This window comes from Dendrobium catenatum, unplaced genomic scaffold (genome assembly GCF_001605985.2).
Source record: "Dendrobium catenatum unplaced genomic scaffold, ASM160598v2 fragScaff_scaffold_484, whole genome shotgun sequence".
NCBI lineage: Eukaryota > Viridiplantae > Streptophyta > Magnoliopsida > Asparagales > Orchidaceae > Dendrobium > Dendrobium catenatum.
Genome location: NW_021318946.1, coordinates 207,602 through 227,270, shown reverse-complemented (window position 1 = coordinate 227,270; position 19,669 = coordinate 207,602). Strand labels below are relative to the sequence as shown.

At 36.6% G+C, this 19,669-nt stretch overlaps 3 protein-coding genes across 3 annotated transcripts; 1 reads left to right on the top strand and 2 right to left on the bottom strand.

Moving 5' to 3' along the window:
- Positions 1–375: 375 nt before the first annotated feature.
- LOC110114822 (nuclear/nucleolar GTPase 2-like) lies at positions 376–4,912 on the bottom strand. Its single transcript, XM_020847835.2, has 8 exons — positions 4,162–4,912; positions 3,349–3,482; positions 2,734–2,863; positions 2,085–2,245; positions 1,197–1,298; positions 965–1,069; positions 754–882; positions 376–647 (listed from the first exon to the last, which is right to left on the bottom strand). The coding sequence occupies exons 1-8, from the start codon at positions 4,394–4,396 to the stop codon at positions 501–503; spliced, it is 1,143 nt and encodes a 380-aa protein (XP_020703494.1). The 5' UTR covers positions 4,397–4,912; the 3' UTR covers positions 376–500.
- A 1,649-nt stretch (positions 4,913–6,561) lies between these two features.
- LOC110114860 (bystin) lies at positions 6,562–18,349 on the bottom strand. The gene is made up of 12 exons (XM_028694417.1): positions 18,264–18,349; positions 11,788–11,983; positions 11,501–11,692; positions 11,301–11,427; positions 9,710–9,761; positions 9,232–9,559; positions 8,782–8,861; positions 8,636–8,683; positions 7,336–7,482; positions 7,125–7,197; positions 6,957–7,029; positions 6,562–6,656 (listed from the first exon to the last, which is right to left on the bottom strand). The coding sequence occupies exons 2-12, from the start codon at positions 11,923–11,925 to the stop codon at positions 6,577–6,579; spliced, it is 1,338 nt and encodes a 445-aa protein (XP_028550250.1). The 5' UTR covers positions 11,926–11,983; positions 18,264–18,349; the 3' UTR covers positions 6,562–6,576.
- LOC110114840 (nicotinate-nucleotide pyrophosphorylase [carboxylating], chloroplastic-like) lies at positions 11,924–17,864 on the top strand. The gene is given in 3 exon segments (XM_028694433.1): positions 11,924–11,936; positions 12,039–12,588; positions 17,582–17,864. Coding segments are annotated over 3 exon segments (846 nt in total).
- Positions 18,350–19,669: the final 1,320 nt, after the last annotated feature.

The window sequence follows — 19,669 nt, the reverse complement described above, 5'->3', positions numbered from 1 at the left end:
CCACTTGTATCTTTCTTCTTGAGCTATTGGAGGTGTTGGTTGGCTGATTTGGTAGCATTTGCCGAAGGAGTTTTGGTGGACGTTGGCCCAAGTAGCTGTGGTGGACCCTTGGTTTGTATGCCCTTAAGCACATCTTTTATATTACCAACTATTTTGATTGCATGTGAGGTGACCGCTAGTCGGTTGTTCTGAGGGTAGTTGTTTTTATTTTTTAATTTAGTTTTCGTTTGTTTGGTTTTTGTTTGTTTGATGTTGGCATTCTAAGTTTTGAATCGAGAAAACTAGGAATTGAGAACAATTATGATGGAAATTTTCACCATCAAAACAGATGATGGTAAACTAGACGTCTATCTTCACTAATCTGCACTGGAAGGATTAAGCAATATTAATGATTTATAAGTTTCAATCAAAGAAATGGTTGTGTACTATTCAAAACAATAGTATAATAATTCATGACAAAGAAAACGGATGAACAAAAAAAATTCTAGAAAGGAAAGCTTTCATACCACGCCCTTCAGGACAATATCAGTTTCAGAGTCTTTGTTGTGATATACAACTCCAGGACAATCGATCAAAAAAATCCTCTTAGTAAGTGTAATGTACTGCCACACTTTTGTTTCTCCTGGAATGGGAGCCACTTTGCAAACCTTTAACAGAAGACACGAGCAAAATTAGCAGACGAGCCAATTCAGTAAAATGTGCAGGCAAATTTGGACAAATTTGGAACTACAATTTATTTAAACAAATTCTTACATTCTTTGTACGTAATGTGTTGATAACGGATGACTTCCCAACATTAGGATAGCCAACAAAACCAACAGAAATGGCCTGCTTATCACTCTTCAACCGAGCAAACTGTCGCAGCACTGAAAGAAGAGATCCCTGGTGGTAAACGACAACAACATGCAATAAGCCCAAAAAAAAAAGTAATTGAGAAATGAAATAGACGAACGCAATACCATACCTTTCCAAAAGATTTGTTTATGCTTGCATGGAATGCCAAAGTAGGATACTCCTTGGACAATGCCCGCAGCCATCCTTTTGTGGCCCACGCAGGAATCAAATCACACTAAAAATAAACAAATAAACAAATAAACATTAGCTAAAGAATCCCTTTTCCACAAACAAGTTGGAAGAAGGAGAGATCTGATCCAAGTCGGTAAACTCTTTAATACAAATTTGTAAAAATGGCAAACCTTGTTAAGCAAAAAAACCATGTGTTTGTGTTTGCAATTCTCCTTCAGGTGCTTCTCCAAATGACGACATCTTGTGCCAAGTGGATCCCGTGCATCCAACACCTGTTTAACAGAACAAACCACATAATAATTAGTATGACTTAAGTCATAGCTATTAGGGCCCTCATTTGGTTTAGCTTTTTTTTTTTTTTTCATTTGGTTTAGCTTTCATTTTGCTTTGTGACAGGATAAGTTGCATGAAGTGCAGACCATTTGAATGGATAAGTCAGGCAAAATTTCCTACAAGTTGTTTTAGAAAAGCTAATTTATGGCCAATAAAGCAACTTTTAGAAAGCTCCGACACAAAAGGACGAAAAGGATTATATTAAGTCAAACAAATCCCAGCTATTGTCTTTGTCATGCTATTAAATCTTAAGAAGCTGACAAAGCACTAAGGCCAAAAATCATCTATTGTCTTCAGCAAAAGTAACGGTTAAATGCTCGCCCCTTTCAACTAGGTTCCCATGGCAAGGGCTGAATGCAAATCCTTTTAAATAGGTGCCCATTTCCAAAAATAACAATGTAATGGGGCATATTTGTCTACTTTAAACACATCGTCAACATATTCACCAATGATAGGGATGGAAATTTTGCTCACTAGAAACACCCAAATTTTAATTCAATTCAAAACCAATTTGAAATGATTTGAGTTGAATTCCAGATCAATTTTTAAACTCAAGCAAATTTTGAGTCAATATCAAAAAAAGAAAAGAAATCAGCATGACTAGATACAATCTAAAATCTTTTAAGTGCCTGTCTCAAATATCTCACAAGGACCAACAAACATGGACAAATTAAGACCCTAAAGAATCTAATTATTCAACAGAATTAAAAGAAATGGCAACTCACCTGCACAACTACGTCTGAAGAATCAACAACTTTGTAGAGTTCACCCCAAATGCGTTTACTCTGACCCTTCTCAAACATTGAATGCCTCACCAAGTCTCTGAAACCATCCTCTTCATTCTCTACTCCAGATGGTATGGCTGAAGTTTTCTTCTCAAAGGCATCTATGCATGAAAACCACATGAGACACATAAAAGGATAAAACAAAAAATAGTATATCAAGGTGTACAAAATGGATCTGTTGTAGAAGCAATGCCAATCTATATCAACAAAATAGTTCCTCAGTTTAGTTGAATACTAGGGATGAAAAATATTACAGTATAACCAATCCCATACTGCATGGATCACATTGAAACTGAAGAGAATACTTACAACTGACAGCTATTAAGAAAGTAACTTAGCTTTTCCAAAACAAAATTATCAAGATCAGACTGCCAATCTTGGATGTTTTATCAATTTGAAACAGAAAAAATCTAAAGACTATTTTCTAATTCAAATACAGGTGCATAAACAACAAAAAATACAGTTTCCTACTTTAAGAGATGAATCCCAAACATTTTCAGTTTAATTTGAAGTACAATTGTTAACCAAAGGGAATGCTCAATCAAATGTATCCTTTAGGAAAGAATAAAGTCACAGACCTAGTATATACCTTGGGATCCATCAGCCTTCTTAATCAATGATTCATAGTCAGCTGCTAAAAGCCTTGGACGTTTTCGTTTCCTCTTGGGTCCAAAAGCATCCTCAAAAGGCTCTGTATCCAAAAGATGAGCTTTTGCTTGCTGTGATTATAGAAATCCAAAACATAAGAATAAAATAACGGTTTTTAAAGTTCTATATCTAAATGTACTTTTTCAAATAATTAATAGATTGGGAATCCAAAAGAACCACAAATATAAAGTATATAAATTAAAAAAAAATTAATATAAAATATTAAGGGCAGGAAACAACTCTTAATTTTTTCACTAATTCTCAAAATTTTCCATTAATCCCTAAGGATCACATAGCCTTCCTAAGCATGCCCCATAACAATAATTAAATTCATTCTCAGCAGAGCGTGCAGAAGATCAAACTCAGCCAGAGACTGCATGATTCAGACAATTGGACTAACCAAAGAGCTACTTCAAGCATACAATAGAATAGACAAAATTAAATGGCCAAGTAAAATATATGTGATGGCATTAAATAGACAACACAATAATCAATTTAAAAAATATGAACTTGAACTGATAAGCAATGGTGTTAGAAAAACAATGTAAAATCATACCTTTTGATGATCATTGAGAAGAGAAAGTGGCAGCTTCCTCTCCTTTAAAATGACATTATAATTGCTTGATAACCTATTTTGAAGCTCCTCACGAAAGAATTCAAGTTCCTTCTGATTTACAACTCGAGTGTTACCTAAAATCACAAGTCATATTAACCTCTAAACACCAAAAACTGAACACACTCACGCAATGACAACTGAAATACAACAATAAAATAATAGTGTGCACACTTTAAACCTGCTTTACTAGCATTTCAGTCATAAAAATAAACAAGTGTGCTAGAACTATGGTTTTAAACATTGATGTTTCCTGGCCATGTATGTATGTCCTATTACAGAAATTAATTTGTCAATGTAATAAATCACTCAGTATGTATAATAGAAGTGTAAATCTTAAATGCAATGTACTTCTTTAGATATTTTAAGTTATGTATCATACAAATGAAAATTGCATTTTAACAATAATACACTCGGAAGAAAAAAGACGAGCTGCAACGCGGTTACCATAGAATCAGGTCACAGTTATCCGCTTCAGGCACAATATCTTTTGAAGTGTTAGACGGACACTAATCAAAATATTTTCCTGATTCCGTCAAGTATGTACAGATCAGGAACGCAATATTCAATGGTTGGAAAAAAATTTCATTTTTGGACGAATTGGGCCCCCAACTTATAAGCCCTTTAGTCCACAAGAAGGTCGAAGAAAAATCAACATGGAGAACAAAAGTACAGGTTAATAAACATTTTAACATCACTGGAATGCTTATAACCTAAATATCAACTAATAAGAAAAAAGGGGAAACAAAGGCGCACCGAACCAGCGGCGGTCAGGCTCGATGCGTGTGTTTGGCAGTTCCTTCGATTGTAACTCATGCTTGAGGATCTTTCCCTTACGGTCTCGCTTGGGGCGGGTGTTGTACATCTTAAGCCGTCGGACAGTGCCAGCAGACCTAGTTCCTTTGTCTGATGCGCCATTGCTGCGATTAACGTCAAGCGAATGCTTAGGCTTACCCGAGACATTAACCGCCCTCTCCTTCTTCTTCGCCATCCCAAACTTGAATAAAAATATTGCAATTCCGAAGGAATTCAATCGGTAGAGAAGAAGCGGAGCTCTTTAATTTGCCTTATATGGGCTGTTTGGTAGCCGGAGAGTTTACCGTAAATCTCACAAAACGAAAATCTCGGATTTCCTAAGGGGCTGTTTGGCAACAAGATTTATGCAGGATTTGAGCTAAATCCTGCCAAACGGGATTTGAGCGCCCGGTAAATCTCACGGCGTTATAAATCCTCTGTTTCCCTCTTTTTGCAGTAAAAATCCCGGATTTACTAAATCCTCAAGTTCGGCGGATTTACGGAATCTGGCCGAAGAAGCGCGCGTAAGGGAGAAAGTTTACTTCAGAGCCAGTGAGCTCCCTTAGTTGATTCCGATCAAAATGTCGTAACTTCCGATCCAACAGGTAAGGAAAGTCGTCGAAGGAGCGAAGTCGAACAGCAACGAAGGAGCCGAAGAAGCGACTCGCGCAATCTCTACACCTCCTGCTAAGCAACGAAGCCGAAGAGCAACGACGAAATGAGGATGAAAGGCAAACCCTAGGCGCCTATTATTTTTTAACTTAATTAATATAATTTAAAATATTAATAATTAAGTAAATTAATTAAAATATATTATAATTAGTGCATAAACTAATTATATAATTTAATTTAATTGAATAATTAATCATATAATTAGTAATTAAATATTAATATATTTAACTAATTAATATAAATTAAAATATATATAATTAATAGTGTAAAAATAATTAATGAATAGTAGAATTTGATTAATGAGATCGACGAAGGCAATAGATTTTTGTAATAATCAAATTTAATTTAATTGAATAATTAATATTATAATTATCATTAAATTAGTTTAATTAATATTTGTAATTTATTGGTTATTATATCTATTAGTAGTATGATTGTTATTAGATTAGGTTAATCTTTAACTAATTAATTAAATCATCAGTACAAATATTAGTGAAATAATTTATATTTTCAAAAAATAAATAACTAATCAATATTAGTTTGTAATGTGCTATTTATTGATTTTTCAGTTATATTGTATGCGATTATCTTTAATTTATAATTATCATATTCATATTTAAATCTCTAACTTTCATAAATGCTAAAAGATGTTACCAAACAGGCAAACAGTAACAGAATTTAATATTTATCATATCAAACACTTTTCAGGATTTAATACCCTTAGAATTTACTAAATCCAAAGTTGCCTAATTTACTAAATCAAAGCCCCTCAAAGCACTCCTTCATGGGAAGATAACTAATATTAATAATTATAAATTTTAGCAAATAATTTATTATTAATAAATTTTTATTTAAATTAATCAACTTCAAGCCTAAAGTAATAGATAAATAATTCATCAAAATTTTTAATTGGTCTCCACTTTTATCATGTTCACTAAGGATTTAGTAAGTTCAAAATCAAACCATCCAAATCAATCACATTCCATGCCATATGATGACGAACTCAACATTTCTGAGCTAAATATGATCAAATTTAGGCTTAATTTGGGTCATCTTTTTTGCTGCTTTAAAATCAACTTCCTATTATAAAATTTTTTTGAATTAAAAAATTTTGCAATGAAAATTAATTTTTAAAAGCAACAAAAAGTTGTCCCAAACAAAGCCTTAGTTTGAGTCGGTTCGAGCAAATTGATTTGAAGAGGAATGATCAACCTCGAGAAGAGTTGATCAAAGTTTTATCAAGATCAATGAGCCCCATTTTTGCCTAATTTGAATTATTTGACACTGGATAGATTCTTAACACCCTTAGCAACTCATTCACATCATGGGGAGAGCGTTCACTAGTTTAGGACTACACTAGGCCATACAAAATTGTAACAATTCAGGCTTCGTTTGGGACGACTTTCTCGCAACTTTAATTTTTTACTAAAAAGCTGCTTTAAAAAGTAAAAAAGCCGTCCCAAACGAAACCTCAATCAATAAGTTGCAAGCTAGTTGGGCTAGACTACACACTAATCAAGACTCAATGCACTTCCATATTTGCAGATATAAAATCCTACAAACTTAAAGAGTAAAGGTCTAATTGATCACCCAGTGTACACCCTTATCTTATTAAAGAAGACTAGAAAGAAGCAGATAGTGCAAAAGTCAGTCCATATTGACAATCAAATGAGAAGTTCTAACAGAGATTGGCTAATAATACCTTTAATCCTCCTCCATAGGAACATCTGGAATGTCCCATCTATCTTCCTTAATTGGCTTATTTATAACAGAGATAAGCGGGTAAAGCAAGTTAAGGAGATGGATGATGAACTTGAATAGAACAAAACTACAAAAATATTCGCATTGCCTAGCAAGAATTTTTCTCTGAGACAATTTTCCACCCTAGTTGGTTATGATTTATATAATTTGGCAGTGTATGTTTTCAATAAATAATGGTCTAAGATTTGCATGAATTCCAAGTTTGGGCTATAAAAAATTATTGATATAGTTGCATGCTCATTCTTTTACTATATATACAAAAAGTAGCAGATATATACAAGAAGAAATTCAAAAAATGCCTTGACACGCTATAAAAAGGATATCTTGTAATGTTATATCCTCCTTTTCACCTCTGTGTCGGCTATTTTTCAGTTCCCTACGGATTTCAGGTGTAACCTATGCAGAAAATAAGTCAAAACATTGTCATATACTTGTATTCTTGGCGAGGTCTAAACAAGAAATCTGATTAGAGCAAGAAACGACACTAATACCAAATAATGTTTTTGGTGATGCATTAAGCGGTCCAGATTATTCTTGTCCGCTTTTGTCAACTCATTTTTGTACCTACAAAATTTATCAGCTTAATTAATAAACTGCAACTGGAAAAATATAAGAATCAACAAATAAATTACTTTAGAATAATATATAATCTCAAAGAAGCTACCATGTGATATCCCTCCACTAACAGTTCATGAATCTAACCTTTGTACAAAAGCAAGAAGTGTTTGGTGCCATATTACAGGCATAGCTCGTTTGTCTTCGAGGAATCTCATAAAATGTGCAACTAGAGCATCAAGTACCCGATATGGCAGCGCATATTTCTTCTCAATCAGTAGCTTTATGAAAAAGCTGCAGCATATAAAGTGAATTGTAAAAATAAAGCTCTTTGATATAGCAAAAATAAAAGCCTAATAAGCCAATTTAACAATAAAAGCACTGATTTAAATTCAATTCAATTTAAGCAGCATTATACATATATATATTGAAAACAAAGAAGGTGACATCCGTGGGTCATACCCCCTTCCAACGGCTCCCAAAATCTTGAGGTGTAGATGTCAAAAAATAAGTCACAATCTTTAAATTTTTATTAGTATGTCTAATTATAGGTTGAGCTAGCTAGACATCCACTAATGAAAAAGACAAAATGTAACTTAGGTGGATAAAAAAGTTCAGGTTGAAAAGCTGATGAAGGGTAAAACTTTTGTTGACATCAGTGAAAAGGTAGACTTCTTCTTTCAAAGCTATAAAGAGATGGAAAGAGTTCCATTGAAAGCAAAAAAGGTGATGTCAGTGGGTCAAACTCCCTTTCAACGAGTTCCAAAATTTTGTGTGTGGATAGCAAATATTAAAGTTAGCGAAACATATTATCCATAATCTTCAAAATTTCAGTACTACATCTAATTATTGGCTGAGCTAGTTAAACATCTATAAATGGAAAAGACAGAAGAAATTTAGCTTAAGTAGATAAACAAGTTGAAGTTGGAACACTGATGAATGGGAAAAATATTGGTTAAAGCATTTCAATAGGATGTTGTTAAGTTTTGGTAAAAGATGCAAGATTTGGTAAAAAAAATTTGGCAAACGAAAAATTAAAAATTTATCAAAACTACTATTTATATTATATTTACAAAGTATTGCCATTAATTATGATATGAACTACTTATGCATCTAGCTCTTATGGAAGAAAAAAAAATGACTAAGATCATCATATACAAAGTTAAGTAGTTTTCGAGATGAGCTTCCAAGCATTCCGATCTTGTTTTTCAATCAAAGTTAGCTAATGCAATCTTTCAAACTACATCGACAAATTTATTTTGAACCCAACATGCATGGATGACCTCAAAATTCAGCAAATAGATACAATCTCTGATTTGCTGAATAGTGAAGCTTTCATGAATTCTTCAAGCTAACTATTAAGAAAATTAAGGGCGGTAGAAGAAAATTCCACTTTATGCATGAAATTGAGGGAAAAATAGGTTTAAGAATAGAAAAAAGTGCATACCTAGTTGTCCCATAGTAATCCATGCCAGCTAATGTCATCAATGCTACACTGTTAGCTTACAAAAATAAATTAATTAGACAGTCTAAGAGTTAAGTTTGAAAACAGGGATTCCGCCATAGCAGACGAACAAATTTCATACGTCATACCTAGAGTGAAGTGGTGGTATAGATACTTTTTGAATGATACTTCCAATAATGTGCGCTTCTATAAGGGTACATGTCTGTGACTGCATGCAGTTTGAAAATGAAGATTGTCAAAATATAGTAAGCAAATGCAAAATAAAAATGGATCTGCCAAAAGTTTATCACTTGAATTACTGGAAGTGTTCAATAATCGAGCTTTAATTGGATCATTTTGTGAGCAATCAAAACAGAACAAAATAAGAGGATAAAATGCTAATCAAAGAGTAGGAAAGCTAGAAAAAAAAAAAGAAGCAACAGATATATGAAACTTTTAAACATGAAACATTACTCTACTGGAGGAACTAACTTCAAATTCAAATGTGATGGAATAATTCTATGGAGGAACAGCTATTTTCAAATTCAATATTCTGAAACAATCCTCCATAAATAGGGAATAAATAGTATTTTGCATACCTGGCATAAGGGAAATAAAATTCCCTTAAAAAACCCAGCCGGCTTGTAGAGACTCTTTTTTACTGCTTCATAAATAGCACGATGAAGCCGTTTATTCTTTTGTATTTCTTCTCTAACACGAGGAAGTAGCACAAGCTTGTAAAACCGTTGAGCCCTGCTAGGGTTGAACCTTGATGCAAATATTCTTGTTGCTTGATACAACGCATTTGGAGACCATTTCTCTGGCTCGGTTATATAAAGAACTTCTTCCCAACGCTCCATAATTGCAATGCGTTGAAGTGCCTTTGGTACTTTGCCACTTGTGTACCTACTGAGCACGTTTCCGACTCTACAATACAGTAAATATTGTATTTATTTAAAAGCCATATATACCTAAATTAAAAATCGAAAGTTGAATAGGCAGAAGGGGAGGGATCTGGGATGAGGCAACATGGAATAGAAAAGAGAGTGAAGGTGGGGGGAGTGATAGAGAGAATACCTCTTGTATACATCTATGATACCATCATCAAACTTCGGCATAGGTCGTTCTTCTGAAATGAAATTGGGCAAACTGATTATTAGCTACAAATACAAAAAAAAGCTTTCCAGTAACTTGACATCTTTAACAAAATAAATGTTCATTTATATATTGATTATAATAAATCACATAAGACATGATATGAATTGCAAGATATCTATTATGCTATAAATAACTTAAAATAGATAGACAATCATAGTAATGAGTTGATCAAAAAAGCTGATCAACCAGATCTACAAAGTTCTGCATTTTAGTGACTCGATTAGTTTGGCGGAGGAAAAATGCATGCTAAAAAAACTCAATTAAATACTACTTTGCAGGATCTGAAGAATTCATCAAAAACTATATGATATAACCAATTTTTCACTCTACTAAATTTGCAACTTGACTTGTTAGATGAAGAAATATAAAGCAGAGAAAATACATATTGACCGGAAAAATAAGAAACTATGAGAAATAAATATACAAAAAATCCCCATTATGCCTTTTAGTGACTTGCTCATCAACCAATGCACTACATAATCAATAAAACCATTTTGGAGAATCTAATCTATTAAGATGACCAAAGCTTCTTATAAAAAAAGACATCTATGCTATATGCAAATCACTAACAATCCTGTGCAATAGTGAGCGGTAAACCAACTTTGAATCACATAGAGATGCATAAAAAACTCAAGGAATATATAGTATTTTGAAATATGCTATCACTATGTATAAAGGTAAACAAAATGTTTTATACATATGAAAGATTTAATGCGAGAACTTACACAAAGAAACCTCTATTTAGATTATCCTTTTTGTATAAAAATCAGCCAAATGACAATAAGCTAAGGCCCGTGAGGGATATTGGGTGAAAATCAAAGAAGTGATGAGATTGCTCAAATGAGATTCTAAAGAAGTAGTTATGGAAGTATAGGCTAACCAAATATCTTTGTATACTTTTTTTATCATAATGTCCTTTGATCTCTTTATTTTTTATCTTTCTCCTTTCTTGGCTTGCTCCCTCCTTTTACATCACTTGATGACGCATTCCTTACCTTCATCTTGATTGCTCCAAAACCACCCTTCCTCCTTGCACACTTGAGCATAGAGAGATTAAAGAGAGGGGGGTGTTTTAGAGAGACAGATTGTGAGGCTCAATTTTGAGCAATTTTGAGATAAGAGGAGGCTTAGCCAAAATCTTCCAAGTGAAGAGACTCCTTTGATAGACTAGGGGGAAAAAGAGGGAGGGAGTATGGTGGCCAGACCCACTTGAATTCAATAGAATTTTGTTAATATATGAATAATTGAATGATAAAACCCTAGGTGAGCTAAAGTATTGCATTTCATATAAGCTCCGTGTAGCATTGTGTACTTCATGCAACAATTATACTTTAGGTTTCAATTTGGACTTGATTGAAACTTGGATCAAAGTGATATATATATATATATATATATATATATATATATATATAATGCGATAATACAAATCAACCACAGAAATACCATTTAAGAAAACCATATCGAAAGAAATACAGCAAAAGCAGCAGGAAAAAAAAGTATAGAAATTAACCAGACGAAGCCTGCAAATCCTTTTCCTTAATTTTCTTGATAATGATATCCGCCAGTGTGAGCTGTGGACCTGCATCACTTCCAAAGAAAACTGCCAAAGCCGCTTCATCTTCTTCATTGATCTCTTCCTGTAAAAAAATTTCAAATAAATTAAATCAATTGACAAACTATGACAATGTAGAAAGAGCTACTGGAACTTACAATGCCCAAATCGTGTGAACTTAAGGTTTCCAAGAACCCATCAAAATCGTAACCTTCGTCGTCACTGTTCTCCTCGGCCACTCTTGAAAATGGTGCAATGTTCAGCTCTGCCTCTTCTTCTTCCTGAAGAATTTCTTTCTGCTGATTGAGAGACTCTTTAAGGATCTTGGAGCTGAGATCGGAGGATATCAACTGTGTCCAGCGGTTACAAAAAGTTAAGACTACTTGTTTTGTAGAACAAGAAGAAGGAAACGGAGAAAGAAAAATACAGAATTGTGAAAGATTGCCTTATCTCCCTTCTGGTGCTGCTTAGAATGTCGAGCAATCTTCTTCGATGAGACGGAGTCGTCATCCGCGTCAAGAGGCATTTGGTGTTGTAGCTTCTGCTGCGGCGTAGATTGCTGCTTCCGCTTCTTCCCAACCATGGCAAAAATGAGCACGACCTAGGATATGTTTGGATGCCAGATTTGAGCAGGATTTAGCCTGCCAAACAGCAAAAATGATAACTTTAAGGGGCTGTTTGGTATCGGATTTACAGCGGGATTTAAGTTGGATTTACGCTAATTTCATTCAAAGGAGGATGGTGTCATTGTGGGGATTGCCCTTGTGGAGATTATCTTTGATCAGGTGGATCCTTTATTGAAGGTTGAGTGGTCTGTGAGGGATGTTAACTACATTAATAAAGGCATGCAATTTAGGAAAGTATGCGGATGTGCACATAATATTGTTGTTGCCGAGAGGGTTGTACTGAACTTCATGCAGAGAATAAGTAGAATAGCAACATTCACTAAGGTCATGGCTGATGCTGCATATCCTGCATGCATTTTAGAGACAATAAAAACTGCACCAGGTCTACGCTTGCTGGATAAGTAGGCGGTACTAATAGGCGGAGGAAAAAACCATAGAATGGGCTTGTTTGAAATGGTGATGATTAAAGATAATCATGTATCAATAGCTGGAGGTGTTGCAAATGCTTTGAAATACGTGGATTCATTCTTGGAAAAAAAGAATCTTAAGATGCCTGTTGAGGTTGAAACAAGGACAATGGAAGAAGTTAAAGAGGTACTAAACTATGAAAGCCAAACCAGGTTGATGCGGTGCACGACATTACATCCTTGGATGCAGTCATCGGCATTCCAGATAATTACCCTTTTATTATTTTAATCATGATAGTTCCTGCTTATTGTGTCTGCTTAAGCGTTAGTGGGCATGTGCTCCACTTTACTCGTTTCTTTAGTTAGTTATTTTACTTTTCAGTACTTTCCACGTGTACGGCTGTTAGTAGCAAAGCCAAGAAGGTAGAAGTAGCCTTGTTACGGCAAGAGCAAGCATTGAAGAATATAGAAGAAAGTTTTACTGTTCCATTGCTTCTTGCACTTGCATATTTTTCCTCTGTTTCAATCTCTTGCAGGTAGCCAGTGATCGACGGAGTAGCTTCGGCAATATGATCAGAGCAAGGATGGCAGAAGGGAGTAATCGGGTGGCTACCGATGACGAACACAGCCTGAAAGATCTTTGGACCGAACACCGCAAATTGGCGAGACGGATGGAAGAAATGGCAGGGGATGTGCACCGTTTCTTCGGGGAGATGCGCCGGGAGTTAAGGTTGATTAATGCTCGTCTTGACAGGAACCAAGCCGCTCGAACAGCAGGTCCGGTTAGGGGACACGCAGCGAGACGTGGGTTCATGGGAGATGGAGAACGTCAACGGAACGATCTAGCGCCGGAGATGACCGATTCAGATGAAGAATTTGAACATGCCCGGGTGGTGGAACAATCGGATTCAGAAGACGAACTGATCCCGAATCATAGAAGGTATGCGGAAAGAGACAGAATGCAAGGAGATTTTCGAATCAAATTGGACATACCATTTTTCGATGGAAGGTTGCATATCGAGGATTACCTCGATTGGGAGAGATCTGTTGAATCTTTTTTTGAGTATATGGATATTAGTCCGGAACGGCAAGTGAAATACGTTGCCTGCAGATTGAAGGGGGCGCCAGCGCTTGGTGGCAGCAAGTGCTTCAATCCCGACGGCGAGATGGCAAGGGAGTAGTTCGGAGCTGGTTTCGAATGAAACAACTACTCTAGGGACATTTTTTACCAACCGATTACGAACAGATGATGTACGTACAGTATCAACATTCCTCGCAGGGAAGCAAGTCGGTGAATGAGTATACCGAAGAATTTTATCGGTTAAGTGCCCGGAACAATCTCAACGAATCTGAAAACCAATTGGTGGTAAGGTATGTTAGCGGTTGAAGGAACCTATTCAAGACAAGTTAGAGCTCAATTCAGTTTGGTCACTATCCCAAGCTGTAAATTATGCTCTTAAAGTTGAGTTACAGTCAAAGAGGCACTATCTCAACAGGCAGAGCAGGTGAAATTGGGAACCGGCCGCAGAAGCCCCACGCGGGCACAACTTCAATTACTAGAAGGGGAAGACGAGGAAGGAGAAGAAGATAATTTTGAAACAGTAGAAGAACGGCTAGAAGACGTGGTTGGAGACGAGGGAGAACCTATTCTGTGTGCTGCAGCGCCTACTTCTGGCACCTCGGCGACCCGCCAAAATTCAAAGGAATGCTTTATTCAAAACAAAATGCACTATTATGGGTAAAGTTTGTGAAGTATTAATTGACACGGGGTGCACGGAAAATGTCATTTCCCGTGCAGTAGTACAATCGTTGCAGCTCAAAACATCTAAAAGTCCTAACCCGTATAAAATAAGTTGGGTTAAAAAAGGGATTGACATGGCGGTAAAAGACATGAGCAAGGTTAATTTCTCCATCGGCAAACACTATGCAAGTGAAGTTCTTTGCGATGTGGTAGATATGGATGTCTGTCATTTGATTCTGGGAAGACCATGGCAATACGATGCGGGAGCAATTTTCGATGGTCGAGCTAATACGTATTCCTTTGAATGGAAAGGTAGACGTTTAAGACTACTGCCCCGGAGTCCTGATCTGGATGCTAATAATGCCAATTCTAAGGCGTCTCTTGTAGCTGTCACGGGGAAGGTCTTATTAAATGCCTGGAAGGAATCATCACAGTTGATGGCTTTGATTGTCAAAGAACAGAACAGTTCCACGGAGGAAAATATAATTCCTGAGGAAGTCCGAGCATTACTTGAGCAATTCTCTGAAATTGCACCACCAGAGCTGCCCAGCGGACTGTCACCAATGAGAAACATTCAGCATCAAATAGACCTGATCCCTGGAGCAAATTTGCCGAATCTGCCTCACTATAAAATGAGCCCGAATGAGCATAGGGTGCTGCAACAGATAGTGGATGAAATGCTAGACAAGCAACTGATTCAGCCAATTCTTAGTCCATGTGCAGTGCTGGCATTACTGGTGCCTAAGAAGGATGGTAGTTGGAGGATGTGTATGGATAGTCGATCCATAAACAAAATTACAGTTAAATTCCGGTTTCCGATGCCGAGAATGGAAGATATGATCGACAAGTTGTCGGGAGCTCAAATATTTTCTAAACTTGATTTACGGAGCGGGTACCACCAGATTCGAATTCGTCCTGGCGACGAATGGAAAACCGCGTTTAAGACGCGTCAAGGCTTGTACGAGTGGAAGGTAATGCCATTTGGATTGTGCAACGCGCCTGCCACATTCATGCGTCTAATGAACGACGTCTTGAAGCCAGTTCTGAATCGCTGCTGTGTCGTGTACTTCGACGACATACTAGTATTCAGTTCATCGGTGGAAGAACATATCCAACACTTAACTGATGTCTTTGAAATTCTGAAGCAAAACAAGCTATATTTAAACCTTATCAAATGTGAGTTTGCTTTGACACAGGTTTCCTTTTTAGGATTTCTTATTTCGGCTAAGGGAATTATAGTGGATCCCCGCAAAGTGACTGCTATCGTGGAGTGGCCAACACCGCGATCTCTTTTTGACATTCGCAGCTTCCATGGATTGGCGAATTTTTACCGCCATTTTATTCACGGGTTCAGTGTTGTGATCGCACCGATCACCGATGTCTTGAAGCAATCCCATTTCTCGTGGTCTGAAGAGCAACAGAGGAGCTTTAACGCTATTAAATCAGCGTTATCCTCCGCCCCGGTATTGGCATTACCGGATTTTGACAAGCCCTTCATGGTCGACACTGATGCTTTGACAGTGGGCATTGGCGCGGTTTTGTCCCAAAACAACAAACAGGTGGAATTTTTTAGTGAGAAACTAAGTCCGTCACGGCAACGATGGACAGTGTACGAGCAGGAGTTATATGTTGTGGTCCGCGCATTGAAGCAGTGGGAGCACTATTTGATGCATCAAGATTTCGTTTTGAGCAGCGATCATAAAGCACTGCAATACATCAATTCTCAAAAAAATATCGACAGAATGCACGCTCGATGGATCATATTTTTACAGAAATTTACTTTTGTGTTGAAGCACAAAAACGGTACTCAAAACCGTGTGGCCGATGCATTGAGCCGAAGGTTGGCTATTTAAACTAAATTTGAAACAGAGTTTAATGGTTTGGCGGGGCTGCAAGAGTTATATCCTAGCGATGAATTTTTCCAACACTGGTGGAGTAAATGCATAAGTCAAGAGCCAGTGCTTGACTACTCCATACAAAACGGATTCCTTTTCAAGGATAATTTGTTGTGTGTGCCTCAGTCATCCTGGCGGCAAAGGTTGATCCAGGAAGCGCACGCCGGAGGCATGTCTGCACATATCGGACGGGATAATACTATTGCTCAGCTGCAACGGCGATTTTTTTGGCCCCACCTAAGAAGAGATGTAACTAAATTCATACAGCGTTGTGCGATTTGCCAAGGCTACAAAGGCGGAGGACAGAACACTGGCCTGTATTTACCCCTACCGGTTCCGGAGACGATCTGGGAAGATTTAAGTCTGGATTTCGTCTTGGGTCTTCCGAGAACCAAACGCGGCAATGATTCCATCTGGATCGTTTCTCCAAAATGGCTCATTTCATCGCCTGCAAAAAGACGTTTGATGCCCTCAATATTGACAAGTTATTCTTTAAGGTGGTTGTGCGCCTCGATGGCATTCCGCGGAGCCTCACATCGGACAGGGATGTGAAGTTTATAAGCCATTTTTGGCGGGAACTGTGGAAGAAATTGAATACAAAAATTCAGCTGAGTTCTTCGTATCATCCTCAAACCGACGGACAAACAGAAGTCGTCAACCGCACCCTCAGCAATTTACTTCGCTGTTTAGTACAAGAACACCCAACTCTTTGGGATGAAGTTTTGGCCCACGCTGAGTTTGCATTTAACTCAATGACAAACCGATCAACCGGTATGTGTCCGTTCAATATAGTATATACTAAGATGCCAAATACTGTTCTTGACATTGCAGTATTACCGAAGATCCAAAACAAAGCTACAAACGCATTGGCGGACCAATTTACTCAGCTATTGGCTGATGTCAAACGAAATCTTCAGGAGACGAACCAAGAGTATAAAGCAGCTGCAAATTCTCATCGAAGGGAGAAATTATTTCAGCCAGGAGATTTGGTTCTTGTTCGCTTGCGTCTACCACCGGGAAATCACTCTAAGCTTACAAGAAAAAAATGGGGTCCTTTTCCTATCAGTAGAAAAATCAACGACAATGCCTATGTCGTCGATTTACCAAGTGAATTTAGCACCTCACGCAGATATTCACCCTTTTACTCCCCCTGATGACGGTGATGCGGATTTCGAATATGTTGACATAGATTCTATTGAAAGTGGGGGCGAATGATGCGGTGCACGACATTACATCCTTGGATGCAGTCATCGGCATTCCAGATAATTACCCTTTTATTATTTTAATCATGATATTTACTGCTTATTGCGTCTGCTTAGGCGTTAGTGGGCATGTGCTCCACTTTACTCGTTTCTTTAGTTAGTTATTTTACTTTTCAGTACTTTCCACGTGTAGGGCTGTTAGTAGCAAAGCCAAGAAGGTAGAAGTAGCCTTGTTACGGCAAGAGCAAGCATTGAAGAATATAGAAGAAAGTTTTACTGTTCCATTGCTTCTTGCACTTGCATATTTTTCCTCTGTTTCAATCTCTTGCAGGTAGCCAGTGATCGACGGAGTAGCTTCGGCATCACAGGTGCTCATTAACTCGAATAATGTTGGACAATATGGTGATTCCCCTGCCTGATGGGGATGTTGATGTAACCATGCTTAAAGAGGCCGTTGAAATGATTGATGGAAGATTTGAGACTGAGGCTTCTGGAAATGTTTCGCTTGAAACTGTGAAGAAAATTGGAGAAACTGGTGTCACCTACATTTCTAACGGAGCATTGACACATTCAATGAAGGCGCTTGACATTTCTCTCAAGATTGATACTGATCTCGCCCTCAATGTAGCAAGGCGTACAAATCGAGCATGATCATCATTGCAGGGAATTATGACTAAAACCTTCTTTCAAGCTGTATTTTCTATGCTCGTCATTTTTTATAATCCACGACCTCAGGATAGAAAAATGGATGCTTACTAGCTAATGCAAAAAATATAATTTTATGGCAATTTTCATTTAACAGAACAGGGACAGAAAATAAACTTGTTCACATTTGTTATCAAAACAGAGTTCAATTTTGTGAAGTTAAAAAAAAAAAGTTGGATTTACGCTAAATCCAGCCAAACGGTTTTTGTGCGAGCGTTAAATCCCGGCGATGGCTAAATCCCGGATTTGAGGATTCACGGCTTAAATCCCGGATTTACTAAATCCCTAGGCTCGGCGGATTTATGGGATTTGGCCGAAAGAAGCGCGCGAAAGGTAGAAAGTTACCTTCACAGCCAGCGAGCTTCCGTTGTTGCTTCCAATCAAAATGTCGTAACTTCCGATCCGACAGGAAGGGATAATCGTCGAAGGAGCGAAGTCGAACAGCCACGAAGGAGCCGAAGAAGCGACGCGTGCAAGCTCTACACCTCCTGCCAAGTAACGAAGCCGATCAGCAACGACGAAAAGAGAAGATGAAACGCAAACCCTAACGCCTCTAAGTTATTATTGATTAACTTAAATTTATTATGTAATATTAAAGTTTTAGGTGTTAAATATGTAAATAGCATAGTATTAAGTGGTATGTATGTAAATCTCCCTTTATATAATTTAAAATATTAATAATTGAGTGAATTAATTAAATAATTAATATGATAATTAGTGTATACATTAATAATCTAATTTAACATAATTGAATAATTATTAATTAAATATTAATATAATTAGCTTATTTGATATATCTTAAAATATATATTATTAATACCCTCATGATTTACTAAATTCGGATTTATAGGATTTAGTAAATCTCACTAAAGTTAAATCCCAGTTGTTGAGGTTGTTTGGCAACAAGATTTAGCATAAATCTGGCTAAACAGGATTTCAACTCGGCATAAATCTCACAGCGGAATAAATTCGTCGTTGCCATCTTTTTGCGATAAATCCCAGATAAATCGGGGAAGTTCGGCGGATTAATGGGATTTGGCCAAAGAAGTGTGCGAAAGGGAGAAAATAGTTACCTTCGCAACGAGCGACCTCCAACCGTTGTCGTTGTTACTTTTGATCCAATAGAAGAACGACCAGCTGTCATGACTTTTCGATCCGACATGAAGGAACGTCTTCGAAGGAGATGAAGAAGTGAATCATTCAACCTTACCTCTCATACGAAACACACACGAAGTAGAACTACTTGAAAAGAGGAAAAGCAAACCCTAGGCCTACGACTAATGCGAAGACAACAGAGAAATTCTTGAAATCAAGAGGGTGTTAGTCATGCGAATTAACTAATTTAGTTAAAATTGATCGATAATATAAATTATTAGTAGTAAAAATAATTAAAAATAGTATAATTAGTATAATTAAGCTAGCTTCTAAGAGTATTATAATTTATCATTATAACTTATTTACGTTAAGTAAAATTAAATTTAATAAATAACTCACATTTAACACGTAAATTAAATTTAAAATATAATAAATTTAAATTTTAAATGAACTAACTACTTTAAATCCTTAATTACATTGCCAAACAATTCCACAGGATTTAACAAATTTTATCACCTATCTTGCAAAACAGTTTTTTGAATTTAACAACATCAAGATTTACTAAATCTGGATTTATAATATTTATTAAATCATTTAAAGTTAAATACTACTTGTTGCGAAACAGGCTCCAAAGGGGATGTTTGGTATCAAATTTG